Here is a 16,042-nt window from a genome sequence, read left to right as displayed (position 1 = left end):
TTATTTCTCAACTTATGTCAGTGTCCTCCTGTAGACATCATGCAGCATTTTTTGTTTGTTTGTTTTTACCATAAACTGCAAACATTTTTTTTTTTATCAGTATTAGGTTGAATTTAGAATATAGTTTTAGCCTTTAAATGAACCATTTTTGTTGTTTAGGACTGCAGTTTTTGCTGTAGAGAAACTTTTTGACCATCACTTCTTTGAAAAATGAAGCTTTCTGAGTGCAGTTTTAGTACAGCTCAATAAACTGTAAACTGTGTATGTGCATGTGGATAAGCGCTTTATATTATGAAACATGTAAGGCCAGTGTTTTCAACTCTAAAATTTCAAACTTCAGAGACCAATTAATGAAGATCAAGAGCTTTATTGTTTTTCTTTCCAAGTATCTTCTAGAATTATATTTAGTAAATGGCAATACATGTTTTTTTATTGCTATTCTGTCTTTTTTTACATGAAGTACACACATGTAAAATTATAAAACATTTCAAACTGTTGACACTGTTCATAGCGTAAAATATTTGCCACAGTCAGTGTGTTTATAGTACAGTGAGAAAGACATAAAGGGTCATTCATCTTGTTTTATCCGCGCAATGTTTGATAGTAATATAAATGAAAATAAAAATGTTTTTCATTGTTAATCAATATTGGGGTTACATACTTTATTAGATGATAATGCACTCAAAAATGATCATTTTTTTTAACTGAATGTCACTGAGCAAAAAATAAAACTGCTGTGCAATATTATGAATTCCCATAACCCCATCGGTGGCTACAGTTCTACAATCTACTTGGGCTTTTGATGCTTTTGGGAAGTGCAACGCTGGTCATTGAGCCTGTGAACGTAGGACATGATTTCAGTCCATTTCAGCTCTACTTGCATTATTTACTGATAGGATCATCATCTTTATTTTTGTGTGAATTCAACAAGAATGTGTCATCCAAGCATTCATTTGCCTGATGTACAGAGGTGCAATGCCAATCAGCAGGTATGTCAGCTGGTTTTAAATTGTATGTCTTAGCAAATTTCGTGTTGTACTTAGTAAAGATGTACTTCCAGAAGTCAGTGGCCTCAATACTAGTGTCAGGCTGTATCCTCCAGTCAGGATAGATCTCTCTGTATTCCTTGTATGGATGCCACTCATGTTCTGTGTCTTTACATTGAAATTGTTTTTCGCTAGCGACAAGAGACGAGCATATGTCAGGGACTAATTTCTTTGTGTGAATCCAGTGGTAGTTACCAATACCTTCTGGCCGATGAACTGAGGCAAAATGTTCAGTATGATCTTTTCCACCAGCTTCACAAGGCGCACTGCAGAATGGACACATTTCCCCACAGCCAAACACTCTGCTGAAGAGCTCCTCTTGAGGTTTGTTCACTCAGAGTCTAGTTAACTTGGTCTCCACATCCCTTACACCACGTAGCTGATCTGCTAAGGTCTTATGCATTTTTTCTATCGATGATTTGAGGCAATCTGCAAACTCAGCAGGGTCCGAGTTGTTTAAAGCCAGAGTTCCACTAAGGGTGTCAATTGGTATGACCAGCTCTTTATCAAGACATGTGAAGACATTGGTCATGAAACTGCAGCTGTTTTTTGTCATGCTTTTTGCACTTTCAATAGCTGTTTTGAGCTTGCTGACAATTGTGTTCAAATGTTTCATCTCTAACTTGAGAAAGGTGTCTTCCTTTGAAAAATGTTCAATGATCTTCTCTGAAATCCACTCAGTTACAAACTTCTCGTAATTTTGCACATACGCAGAAATCTTGTCGAAGTCATTAACTTCAAAACTGCAGAAAAAAAGAAGGCAATCTTAAGTAAATATGTGACATAAACCCTTCAAAGAGAAATGACACATTAAAGTATGAAAGCATGTACATTTTGAATATTATGAATCATATTTCTATACCATCAGTTTCTTCTTGTTTATCCACATTGTGAATACCACTGCTTTCATCAGGGTCCTCCATCTCTTGTTTGAGAGCCTGGCAGTTTTCTGTGGGGTAATATTTAATAATAATGTTGAAGAAATATATTTGAACATTTATCTGTCTACTTATGGAAGTTGTACTATGGTATGATGGAGAGAGCATGATCAGAATTTGCTTACCAAACAAAGATATTGTTTTTCTTATTTGATATGTAATAATATTTAATGTTTATTACCAAATCTGTTTAAGATTTACAGATTCTCAACAGTCTTTTAAAACTAAATATTTTGATCAAATGTAAAGAGGAGAAAATTGTTTATTTAAAAACACATTTTACTTAAAAAACTGTTAAAAACATGGGCTACAATAACGCAAATTAAGAAAATATACTGTAATACTCACATGTTGATTCACTCAGTGTGTTTTGAGAGATGCATCTTCCATGAGAGTCATAGACAAAATTATGGTTTCTTTCTTAATATGACAGGTAATGCTTTCAGTTTTGATTAAATGAGCTCAGTTATTGTTATGAGTGTGGGGGTTTGGGGGTGGGCACTGGTTGGACTGGTTTACCCTTGTTACTGGAAACGAAAATGCTTTTTTATATTTTGAATGTTAGGCATGAGGAAGATGCAGAGAAACATAAATCAGGAAACAAATAATAAAACCAGTGGCACAAGAATGTTTTCAGCTGATGCAAGAAATTTTTGGCAGTGAGAACACAGTTAAAGTAAAAATGTCTGTTTGTTTAATTTGAGTTTACTGAGCTGCCAAATGGCTGAAGGTAGCTTAAAGCTGCACTCTTGAATGCCCAGTAGACAATGACTATGGACAGTGTACTTTGTGATAGCATGACAATAAAACCGGATCGAAGCACATCAATAAACTTTCAACAGCTACATTTCTTTCTACTGAGAACACTATACCTTTTAAAAAGGCGTATTTTTTTTTTATAGCAAAGCGGCATATAGACGTTATATGAACTCTATTGTGACTTATGTGCTGTTTTTTTCTATTTGACAAAGTGTGAAATGTGAAATATGAAAATATTTCTGTGTATTTTTATCATGTTTTCTGGTTAATGTCATTGCTCTCTTTACCAGAATGTTTCAGCTACATTTCCCTACAAAGTACATTTACAAAAAATATTACAGATATGTCCTCTTGTGAGACTCTTACAAAATACCACAGGTATTTTTTAGGTTTAAAAATCAAAAACTGGTCAGACCATTCCTCCTAGTGCCACAAAAATGCTCTCCACACCCAGCAAGGGCCAAATACTAAAAATTGTGATTGAATTTTTTTTTTAATTCTTTTTTTTTCTTCAGTTATTCTTTTTTTTTTCTAATCAAACCATAAACTATGAGAAATCATGCTATGTACCGGTACTGTAAACAGTATTGTGCCTGATGGAGCAAGTCCAAGGCAGCATTTTTATTTATTACTGTAAACTAGCAGTACTTTCTCATTAATTAAATACAACTGACCTTAATATAACTCATGTTATTTTGAAAGACCAGTAACTTAAATAAAGTTCATAAAGCGTTAATAAAGTGTTATGTTCATAAAGTTCAGATTGAACCACTGATGGCAGATGGACTATTTTGGTGGTATCTTTCATACTTTTCTGGGCCTTGACAGTGTTATTTACTTGGCAGTCAATGGGACCGTCACAAACCTCCCGGTTTTCATCCAAAATATCTTAAATTGTGTTCCAAAGACGAACGAAGCTTGTGAAAGTGTGTGAAACTAAGTGATTAAAGGAGTAGCCCTTTAAAGGTCATAGTGAGTACAGTCAAATGTAGTTTGTTTTACACAACTTGATTGTGTACAAATCTATTCATTTACATATGCCTTAGGTACTCAGAAAAGTTAGTTAAGAAAAAATATTAAGAGCTATTTTGTCTAGAAATTTTGAGACAGAGCAACACAGGTATACTAATCAATCATTTCCCTTATTCTAGAGCTATCTTTCTCCTTAGTTTCACACAATCATTTTCCAAAGACATCTTAATACCACTACACTTTTTGAGAGAATGTCACAGATGTTGGCTCAATATATTGATGTGATTTAACTAAAAATGGATTAACATCTTGTTACTGGTGTGGAGAATCCTTTTTGCCCAGTAATGCTAAAGGAAATAGATTTAAGTGGATTGTTCAGATAATTCAATAAATTGTAAACTGTGTGTACATGTATGGATAAGTGCTTTATGTGAGGAAACAGACACAAGGCCAGTGTTTTCAACTCTAAAATGTGTCCAAATGAGTCCACAAAGAAAAACCTTTATAGTTTTTTTCTTTAATTTATAAGTCTAATTCTCCAATTATTCAGCAAATGGTTCAAGTGTTTCATTGTTAGTCACATGTTGTTTTTTAATTTTACATTAAGTTCTACACACATTAGACATTAGAATGGCAAATGTAAAATCATAAAAGTTTAAAAATAGTTAACATTGTACACAGTGTAAGAGATTTGCTAAATATAAGTAACCATTAACCATGTTACAGAAGATCATTCATATTTTTTCATCCAAAGAATGTTTGACAGTAATCTAAAATAGAAAGATATTTCTCTTGATTTTTGTTTAAATAAATTGAATACAATTAAATTAAATTGAATAAACTTTTTCGACAGATTTGTTGAAAGATCTATTCCTGATTGTAAGTCTTTTCTTCAATGATTGTCATTCACCAAGCACTTGTTATCTAAAAAAATTGCTGTACAATATTTGACATCCTCCTAACTCAGGGTCTTTGCACACAGACTCAGTGGCCTGGTCAATGGTGAATCTTCAGTTCAGTTCTACTTTATTTATTTTTTTAATATTTAAATGTATTTTCCAAGCATTTGTTAGCCTGATGTACAGAGATCCTATACCAGTCAGCAGGTATGTCTGCTGGCTTAACATTGTATCGTTCAGCAAATTTAGTATTGTACTTCGCAAAGATGTACTTCCAGAAATCAGTGGCCCTCATGCTAGTGTCAGACTGTATCCTCCAATCTGGATGGATTTGCCTGTATTTCTTGAATCGATGCCACTCATATCTTGTGGCTTTTCCACAGAATTCTTTTTCACTAGCAACAACAGATGAGCATATGTCAGGGACTAGTTTTCCACTTGAAACCCAGCTGTAGTTACAAATGCCTTGTGGCCGATGGGCGGAGGCAAAATGTTCAGCATGGTCATTTCCACCAGCTTCACAAGGTGCACTGCAGAATGGACATTTTTTACCACAGCCAAACACTCTGCTGAAGAGCATCTGTTGAGGTCTGTTCAGTGACAGTCTGTTTAACTTATCTCTGACATCGCTTTCTCTGCGTAACTGATCTGTTAAGCTTTGATGCATGTTGTGTATTGATGATAAAAGGCAATCTGCAAACACAGTAGGATCTGAGCTGTTTAAAAACAGAGTTGCATTGAGGGTGTCAGTAGGTGCGACCAAATATTTATTAAGACGTGTAAAGACACTGGTCACAAAACTGTGGTTGTTGGTTCCTCGAAGGTCATTGCTATGGCAAATATCTGCCTTTCTCTGTGCACTTACAGCTTGCTTGAGTTTGTTGATGATTATGTTCAAATGTTTTATCTCTAACTTAAGCAAAGCATCATCTTCTGAAAAATGTCCAATGATTTTCTCTAAAATCCACTCAGTTACATACTTCTCATAGTTTTCCACATATGCATAAATATTATTGAAGTCGTCATCCTGAAGCAGCTCTTTTAAAAGCGAGAACTGGAAAAATGTTCGTGTGCTAAAAGCAAAGCCTCTTTCACCTGTCAGCATTTGATCCACAATGTCAGGTCCAAGACGTTTCTGGATGTATTCCATCACGGCAGGAGCGACACATTGCCAGACACACATCTCCGCCTTGTTCTGACACTGGTCTCGCTGGTAGTAGAGGTCTTTAAAGTCAGCTAACCATTGGTCCTTGAACCATTCAAGAGATTTCAAAGGATCAGTTCTCTGTATGTAGTCGGCATGCTTTTTCTGGAAAGCTCTCGCTGCAATACCGCAGATGTGGATCTTGAGAGATGCTTCAATTTCAGGGTTCATCTCTGATTCATTGCAGCTTTCCAAATTCTTGTCAATGGAGCACAACAGTTCTTGTGTGTCAGCACTATTGTAGTCTGATTTTTCTCTTGTCTTACAACTAATGATTGTCCAACAATCATTTGTTATTCTTTCACATGCCATTTGTATTAAATTGTTTCTTCGATCCCTCTGCTCAGGTGGAAGTGAATGTGTGAATGTTTGAATTCTATTCTCTGTTTCATCCTTTGCAAAAAAGGGTCCAATTCCACACTGATCTAGACTGGTGACATTTAACAGCATCTCTCGTACTGCCCTACCTTTCATTTCCAAGTTATTGTGTAAAAGTCTGTATATTTCCTTTACCACATCTTGCCTTGGTGGAGCTGTGAAGGAATACTGTTTCACAGTGCCATCCCACAGTTTTTGAAATTCCTCATTTAGTTGACTTTCAGAGAGGAAAGTCTTTCTTCTGTTCCTGTAGCCACTGATCAGATTGAGCACTTTTTCTTTCATGGTGTCCCTCTGATTTTGCTTTATTAGTTCCACCTTTTTAATTCCCTTCTTTACTAAAACAGCATTTTCCAGTTTGTTCTTTAAATGTATCTCAGTCTCTCTTCGAAGTCCCCGTGCACTATTTAAAAAGTCTTCCTTGTGATTTTCAACAAGATGTACATGTTCCTCCTCACTTTCAAAGTATTGCTGAATTTGATCAAAAATGATTTTCTCCTCTTTGTCAAGCTCAGCAGCAAATTCATATTTTAAGTCAACCAATATGTGATCGATATTAGGTGCATCCATTGACTGCGTGGACATTACACCCATGTTGGAGATTTTGGTCTCAGACTTTGTGTACCAGTCAATCATGTGCTTCTTGAAGGCCCATTCCCATGTGTTAAACTCAGCACAAAGTTTGGAGTACGCTTCAGCGACAAGACTGTTGCGAAAACTGAAGATGAAGTTTTCAAATTGGACAGCCTTCCAGAGACTTTGAATCCATTCAGCAAAATTCTTGAAATCCTGTGCTGGGACTTTTGTTTTCTTCAAAATGTCAAGTATGCCATCCTTAAAGTTATTCACCTCTTCACTGTAACCGGCGTTAACAGGTGCCATAGGAGGAGTTCCAAACCACAATCCAGGTATGTACCAGTTGTTTTTATCAATGTCATACTCTAGAATGTCTGTAAATTTCTTGTTTTTGCCCCTTTTCTCCATTTTAGCAGCTGCTTGTGTCATTTCATCTAGCTTCTGCAAGAACATCTTTCTCTCTCGTGCTTTCTTTTCATGCACAGCAACCTCTGCAGTGTTTTGGTGCACAAAATGACAACAGGGCTTTTTTCCCACCTCCTTCATGCGGAGAAAGGCATGAACAACAATTTGCAAAGTGTCTTTCATTTCTGTAGCATTTTCCATGGAAATGTTGACAATTGTAATGTCGCTCAGTCCAACAACCAGGGTTGCAAGTTCATTATCATGCTCATAACTATCACCAAGTTTTTCCAAATCTGGAGATTTTAAGCCCTCTGTGTCGATTACAAGGATATAGTCACATTGAAGCTCTGATCTGAATTCCTCTGATACGCCTATTAGAAGCATGAAGGCGCCTCTTGTGCATCTGCCACTGCTTACAGCAAACTGAACTCCAAACATTGTGTTGAGGAGAGTCGACTTCCCACTGCTTTGAACTCCTAAAACTGTCACAACTCGTATCCTGTTGTGAGGTGTTGTCAGTTTGTTAAGTGCCGCAAGCACATCTTCAATCCACATCAGTGGAATATTTGATGCATCTCCATCAATAAGTTCTAGAGGAAAACCATGCAGCATCAATTGAGCACAAATTTCTGGCATTTTCTTTAGGGCAGTATATTTCCAGTTCCCTTGGAAGTGTGCAGACTCATAGAGCTGACTTACCTCTCTCATGAAGTGTTGAACTCCTAAAGAGCTGCTAGCAATCTGATTATCCAGTTCTCTGAGACGTTCTTTATCTTCTGTGGGATTCTGATATGCATCCTTATACTGTTCCTGAAGCCTGGACAGGTGCTTTCGTGTTAGACTGTCCAAAGTTATTTTCATCCATTTGAGAAAATATAGTTGCTCATTTGAAGAGCAGCATGAGGCAGAAATGAATTGATTTATTGCATCATTCATCATATGGTTTCCTTGTTCCATTCTTAGATTCTGGATTTGACATTTAAGTTCACTCATATAGTACTCAATGTTTTGTTTTCTTGCCTTTTTGAGCCGACACATTTCCTTCTCCAGTTTGGATATCTCTTTCCACGGTTTCCCTTGCAAAGGGAGTTCCTTCATTTTATATTCAGGTATATTTTCAATGTGTCTTGTGATTCTGTATGCCCTTTCCTTTGCATTTTGAGAAATGGTATTGTCTTCATCTACATGAATCCCCAGATTGGGTGCAATCTTTGACATTTTTTCAATGCTCATTTTTGTAGAATTTGCAACTATTTCATCAACTGTCTTCTTTAGTTTAGCAACAAATTCAGCATCATTCATCTTCCCATCCTTGAGGATTACAGAGTGTGTTTTGAGCTTCATCTGTGCCAATCTTTGTTTGAGATTGTCTTTTGATTTTTGATCATTTGTGGTGCAAATAATAACCAGTTTTGATCTGAGCTGCAGGGAGTTCAGAAATGTCTGATTTGAGTCCAAATCGTCACAGAACAGAAAAATTGCAGAGGATGTTTGGCTCAGGAAGGCAAATTGGACTTCAAAATCAGAAATATCCCCACGGAGATTAGCCACGGCTACTGGCTCTTTGAAAATGTCAATTTTTTTCTCACCCCTAGGGAGATACCAGCTCATTTCAATAAGACCATTACAAATCTTTTTTTGAATGTTACCATTCTCTAGTTTCCTGTGAACAAAAGTGTCATAATTTTGCTGCTTGTGGCTGAGGAGTTTGTTCAGAAACTCAGATTTGGAAAGATTTGGATTTTTTCCAAGTCTGACAAAAGAGATCAGGGGCAAATCGGACAGCACAATACTGCTTTCCTCTAAACCATGGAATCTAAACTGTTTTGTTATGTCCCTCAAAGCCCAAAGCATCAGAGTGCACTCCTTTGTGTCACAGTTTGGCAGCAGCAAAGGAACAGCGAACTGACACATTGACATTTTTAGAGCCATCTCTTGTTGGAGGAAAGGATCTGCACAGTGGAACAGAGCTGTGATCAAATCTAGTGGATTTATGCCCTCCTGATCTTCATTAAAATCAGTAGATACCTCCAAAATACTGATGCTTTCCTGTTCATATGTTTCAGAGTTACTCTTTGAAGCACATTTTATACTTCTGGCTGATGAATTGACCATCATTAGCTTTCTAAGAAAAAGCCACGGCAAAGATTTTAAATTCTGTGCAGTTTGGTCATCATTGGGTGATTTTCCCAATTCCAACACAGAATTTAGAGTCAGTTTCTCCCTCAGATGGTGTTGTAGTCCCAGTTCCATTAATACAGATTCCATATTTATATCTGCAATACAAGGTTATACCGTTAATATACCCTTTTTAAATAATGATAGTAAATTATTGTGTGAAATGTTTCTTTCTCTGCTGAAAAGACCAGCATATATTTTGGATGCTGGTGCTCCAGTCAAGCTTCTTAAAGGGATACATCACCCATGTCATAAATTATTCATGTTATGACTTTTTTCTTTTGTGAAACACACAAAAAAAGATATTTTGAATATCTCAATATTAAACTATCCCTCTACCTGGCTTAACCAGCAAGACAGTTTACATTTACATTCCTTTTAACAACAATTGGAACATTAGACTGGATGTTCCAACTAGGGATGCAGCGATTAACCGGTTTTACGATTAACCGCGCTTTAAAACGTCACGGTTAATTAATCTTAAAGGCTCTGCTACACCGAGTGTTTCTGTTGCACGGAATGGAACTGTTGAAACTTGCGCAAAACTAAAACAAAGTTACACTAGCGGTGCACCATCTTAAAATGCCGTGCTTATCAGAGACATGGAGGCTACTAGATTAACTATGACAGAGGAACCAAACAGCGATCCTTTATTTCCACCAGAGAAATGACTGAAGTCGATAGTGTGGGACCATTTCGGGTACACCAAGAATGACCAGGGCGTCATTTAAATAGTGCCGTAAAAATTGCTAAAGAGCGAATACATAAGGGATAATGCACAGCTCGCCAACCTGTTCTCGCTATGCAATAAACGATTTTAATGCACGACGTGAAGAAATAGTGCGGTGAGAGAGAGAGAGAGAGAGAGAGCGTGTGAATTAGCCTACCTACATCTGCGCGTCACTTTAAGCAATGAAGATTTGAGTTTAGTTATTTAAACAGTCATTTTACCCCCTCTTTGCTGATTAATATAATGTAGCGATCCAGTCTCTATAAGCTATTTTATTAATGAAAGTCGCTGGGCAGCGTTGACAACACGTTTCTGTCCTCCTAAATGTTTGTGTGGGCAGCTCGATCTCGATCTCACAAACCAAAATTAATAGATATTTTCTCAGGCCATATGTAAAATCAGATGAATAAAGATTATTAAAATGAATAAGTATGGATGACAGTTGATTACAATAATAGTTTAGTTTATTCCCTCATTAGTAACAGTGTCCTCTGTGGGATAAAGTTAATATTAGTCTTATATTAATAATACTTAATTAATATTGTGATTTATCATCCCTGTTATAGTATTATTCATAAGTCAATTTATTTTTCACCATCTTTCCAAGTTCTGTACCTCAGGTCCAAAAGAAATGTAGAAAGAATATACAAAATGAAAACACCAAATACATTTGTGATCTATTTCCATTTGTTATTTTCAAAAGGGAAATACTGACATGGATGTTTACAGAGCAGAGGTCACGTTTTTAATTCCAGTAGGAGAGATGTACTTTTTTGTGCTGTATTATTGGTTACTGTGTTATTTCTGTTTCAAAGGCAGCAATCAATAACACTTTAATATCTAAAGAGTGTTTATGTGATTTTATGTTGTGAAATGAATACATGCATAATAATCGTAATAATCGTGTAACCGTGATTATTCCTCAGACTATAATCGTACCAACAAAATCTATAATCGTTGCATCCCTAGTTCCAACCTGGTCTTTTTAGCAGTGTTGTTAATAATGACGACAACAACAACAACAACAATAATAATAATAACGCACTTGTGCGTAGTGTGATTTTTACTGGAATGCTCTCAAGTTCATTGCCATTTGATTTAACTACAGTATAGACAGAGAAGGAATATTCAGTTCCTGGTTGTAAGCTTAATAGATGTGCTTCTTTTTCCTTTGTAAGAAACGATTCTATTGTATTGGCTTCATTACTGTAGACCACTCTGAAGCTGTGCTCTATGTTGTCATCAGTAATGGGATCAATCCATTTCAGATAAACTGTAGTTGCACCATTTTTGATCTGCAGGTTTTCAGGTGGGAGTGGCTCTGTAGAGAATAATAAAACACCATACTGTTTTGTGCATAATAATTGAATTTGAGCATTAACATATACAGTATAAATATTATTTGAATGTATTAGCTGTAAATGAGACGACTCCTAAAGCAGTCACTTGTATGGAGGAATAAAAAGGTGGTTCACTGTGTCTGTCATCATCCAGAATTGTATTTATTGTAGCTTTGTACTCAGTGGCAGGAAGAAGATTTCTCATTAAAAAATGCATGTACATTTGATTCCACATCCACTAACTGTGTTTCTTCTTCATTTTTATACAGTATCACTTGGAATTTGTAATGACTGGAATCCATTAACTGAGGCGACTTCCAACTTAATAAGACAGATGTTGGGTCATCTGAGACATATTCAAAATTCACTGGTGCAGGGATTACTTTAGGGAAAAATAAAGAGTTAACTCAATAAAAATAATTCCACACAGCTGAACAACTATCATGTTATTCATTTTTACATTCTCACCGAAGTTGTCTTAATTTTTTTTTCCAAACTCTGAAAAGTTAAATATCTTTCCTTTCACTCCTTAAGTATATAAAATTACAGTGTTCACCCGGTTTGTTTTTATTCTGAATTATTTGCTTAATAATCCTAAATTATATTTATTATATTTTTTGTATACGTCATGAGATGCTGCGACAGTCTCCAGCTTTGCCATGACCCTACATAGGATGGTGTGGAAAATGGATGAATGAATTAAACCAGTTTTAGTATTAAGTCCTGGCAACAACCCGAATTGTGTTTTGCATGGACAAGCACTATTGTCACAATCACCAGCTGGAGTGCCCATAAGTTCCACTAGTGGGCACTCCATCCCTAGTCTCATGTAGCCAGACCTTCAGACTGACAGCTGAAGGTCTGGGAACTTTTTCCACTTTGAATGGCCAAAGCCCGCCCAAGAGGCCATATGACTGACAAGTAATGCAACCAATCACGTTTCGTTTTGTTCTGCGTCATTTTTAGGGGCGAGGAAATGTCGCCACAGTAACAGACCGGTGCGTAAAACTCTCAGACATATTTTAAAGATTCTATGCTGCGAACTTTAAAATTTTCACATACTTTTGAAAATTCAGTGTTTGGTTGATCCTGACAAGCGCTCGCCATCAGTTGGAAACACGATGGCTTTCTTCTTTCATGAGGGAGTTTGGCGTCACGGAATCTTTGTTTCCAGGCGGAACATTAAAGAACGCGACACACACGTCTCCCAGAAATCCTGTATAATTCAACCAATCCGATGACGATTTCGAAACTCCTGAAGTGTTACCATATTCATCAGATGTTTAGCTAACGTTCTGTGGGCGTGACGTCTGAGACGGAGACTACACCATCCCTGACTTTTACCATTCACCCAGGACTCTATTTCCCATGGTCCTTTGCCCCGGACTCATCTGCACTCATCATCAGTTGCAGTAACCTGTCTCTCATTACCTCATCAGTCTCACACTATAAGAATGGCACACAAACACTCTCACATTGCGACTGATTGCTAGCCTGTAACGTTTCCTGGTATTCTGTGTTTCCTTGCCTTGCCTTTTGTTTTCTTTGATCTTGGACTGTTTTCTGGATTATTATTCGCTGCCTGCCCTGACCTTTGCCTGTTACTGGATTACCCTTTTGGGTTACCTTGTGTGCTACTGTTTGCTGGTATTTTGACCCTGCCTGTCAGACTTAATCTTAATAATAAAGCCTGCATTTGGATCCACACCTCCGTTGTCACGACTCCTACGTTACAGAATCAACCGCCTAAACCGGATCCAGCAGCTTTATTGAGCACCAGATCAGGTATGGAGTCAGCCAAAGTTTTTTGCAACCCCGTAAGTGTGCTCTGCTCCATTTTTCAAAATAGCCGACCTATTGAACATTATGAGGAGGAATTCCTTTTGTATTGCCACCTCGTACCTGGTGATGAGGCTACAGTCAAGGACGGTTTCTGGAGCGGACTTGATACTAACGTTACTCTAAACTTTCCAGAGGAAGACCACCAGCTGGACCCTGGTACAGTTTATTGACTTTGTCCTGCAGTTTTGTGGATCTCCCTTTACATTTGGGGAGGTTTAGAAGGTCGCTACTCCTATGTTTTGGGATCCCATGATGGGGATCGCTTTAGGGTGTGTTTGGGCTGCATACACTGCCACAGAACCTCCTGAGGTGGCGATGTCCATTATGATTTCTCCAGAGGTGGCAGCTGACGCCACAGAACCTCCTGAGGTAGTGGCACTCGCTGCTGTGCCCACAGACACGATGGGGCCCACTGGAGTTTCTCCAGAGGTGGCGACATATGCTGCAGAACCTCCCGAGGTGGCAGCGCTCGCTTCAGCTTCTTGCATGGTGGTGGCGCCCAGCAATGCACTTTCAGCCTGTCATGTCACGGTTGAAGAGACCGTTACTGAACTCCGTATCTACCCTGTCAGGGACAGTTTCAATGAAATCTCCCTGTTTCCTGATGCCTATGTCACGACCCCAAGAGCTTTCTCGAAATTCTCTGCATTTGTTGAAACTCCTGATGGTACTGCTGTAGAACCTCCAGAGGTGGCGGCATCCGCTGCAGAACCTCCAGAGGTGTCAGTGGTATCCACTTATGAACTTTCTGCCCTACTTGTTATGGTCAAGGAGACCGTCTGTGAACTCTCTGCCTGTCCTGTCTCAGCTATGGAGGCCGTCTGTGAACTCTCTGCCTGTCCTGTCATGGCTATGGAGGCCGCTTATGAATTCTTTCCTTGTCCCAAACTGGCCACTGAGGCTGCTTATGAACTTTTGTCCTGCCCTGAACTGGCCAAGGAGGCCATCTCTGAACTCTCGTCCTGTTCGGAACCAGCCACGGAGGCTGATTGTGAACTGTCTGTCCGTCTAGTCCAGTGGTTCCCCAAAGTGGGTGCCGTGACAACTGGCTAGGGGTGCCTGCAGAATCTCAGCTTTTTTCAAATTTAAACAGCCTAAAATAACAATCGTACCATATAATAACCTTTAACAGCATATATTTAAAAAATATATCAAAACGCCAACTTATGAGCATGTCTAAACGACATGTCTAAGCGAAAAAACACTGATATATTTCGTACATATTTAAAGTTTAAATATGTATTAACTGCCAATTAGACTGTTCTCAGAAGAGAATTGCCCAGCCCGCTTCGCTCAGAGCCGCCCCTTTGTAGTGGTCTGCGCTCAATTTAATATTCCACGCAGTGATTGACAGGACACGAATAACCATCTCAGAATGCGCCATCAATGTGCTGTTGCCATTTTCAACCTATTACTTGTGTGAGCTAGCAGTCTCATCCCTGGCATACGTGGAAGGAAAAAAGAAAAAAAAAGCCAGCGCCTGGCCGTGGAGCACGATCTACGAATTGCTCTTCAGTCTACCCCTGTTTCAAGAGGCCATTAAAATGCCAGCGACACAGTTCCATGCACAGATATTTTAGTTTCTTTTTCTCAGCATATCTCAGATTATTTGTGGTATTGTATAATATAATGTAAATGACCAATGTAAGCAGCAATAAGTTTACCTGTGCACACAGATGCATAGAGACACTTGTTGTCCTCAGTTGCCACTACTTTGATCTTATATTTTGTGCCAGGTGAGAGATCATGTATCTCATGATTATTTGCTTGTGTTGTGTAGGAACAAATTAATTTTGCAGACGTCCAACTGATTTTGAATGTTTGTTGTCCATTCACGTCCACACCTGGTTCTCCCCATTCTAAGCGCACAGAGTGTGGGCCAACATGAGTAAATCTGATATGACCTGAGGGAGGGGAAAAATTAGAGAAGAGTTTATTTACATGACTCTATGTTTTTTGTTAAAGCTGAAGTGTGTAATTTCTCCACCACTTTAGTAAACAAACTACATAGATTGAGTTAATAATCACAGATTCATTGATTCATTTTTTTAGGAGATTATTAGTTGATAAAAAGACTGGTGACTGCTGAAATATTTATATCTGCATAACATTTTTGATGTTTGGCAATGAGCCTTTTGAAGAGAAAGGTCATGTTTAAAGTATGAATACATGTAAATTACACAATAATATTTCCATACCTTCAGTTCTTTCTTCATGTGTATGTACATATCTCGTTCCCCTGTAATAATAATAATAATCATAATAATAATAATAATAATAATAATAATAATAATTCTCTCCATGAGGGAGTATTTGGTTCTAGTTTACCTTTCATCTGGGTCCTCCATCTCTTTCTTCAGAGCCTGCCCGTTTTCTTTGGGGTGATAATAATGTTGATTTTAAGACTGATATATTATAATACTTACAGGTTGATTCACATATTGTAGCTTAAGAGATGCATCTACCTTGAGACTTAACACACAAATGACTGTGTGTATGTCTGTATTTAAATAAAAGACATTCCCATGCACTAATTAAAGGAATACTTTCACTTCTGATTACATACGTCTAATTCCTGTAATGGGTGGTGAGCGAAATGACTGTTACAGTTTTCTTTAAAGACTCTGTTTTGAAAAACACATTTAAAATACAGAATACGTTCACAGAGAGATTATTTGTTTTTGTTCTTAGTACACTTAGTGCTCTTACAACAGCTTATTGGGGCTGTATTCACATGTTGGACTCACCTGGATTGTATTCAGTTTTAATACCCAT

At 37.7% G+C, this 16,042-nt stretch overlaps 1 protein-coding gene across 1 annotated transcript; it reads right to left on the bottom strand.

The window, feature by feature from the left end:
• Nucleotides 1-802: 802 nt before the first annotated feature.
• Nucleotides 803-16,042, bottom strand: LOC131525153 (interferon-induced very large GTPase 1-like). Its single transcript, XM_058752523.1, is given in 8 exon segments — nt 803-1,622; nt 5,178-5,180; nt 5,476-9,453; nt 11,131-11,431; nt 11,532-11,636; nt 11,638-11,807; nt 14,932-15,171; nt 16,015-16,042. Coding segments are annotated over 8 exon segments (5,565 nt in total). The 3' UTR covers nt 803-882.

Source organism: Onychostoma macrolepis, chromosome 19 (genome assembly GCF_012432095.1).
Source record: "Onychostoma macrolepis isolate SWU-2019 chromosome 19, ASM1243209v1, whole genome shotgun sequence".
In the NCBI taxonomy this organism is placed as follows: Eukaryota; Metazoa; Chordata; class Actinopteri; order Cypriniformes; family Cyprinidae; genus Onychostoma; species Onychostoma macrolepis.
Note: the sequence above shows the minus strand (reverse complement) of the source record. Positions and strands in the feature narration are given on the sequence as shown.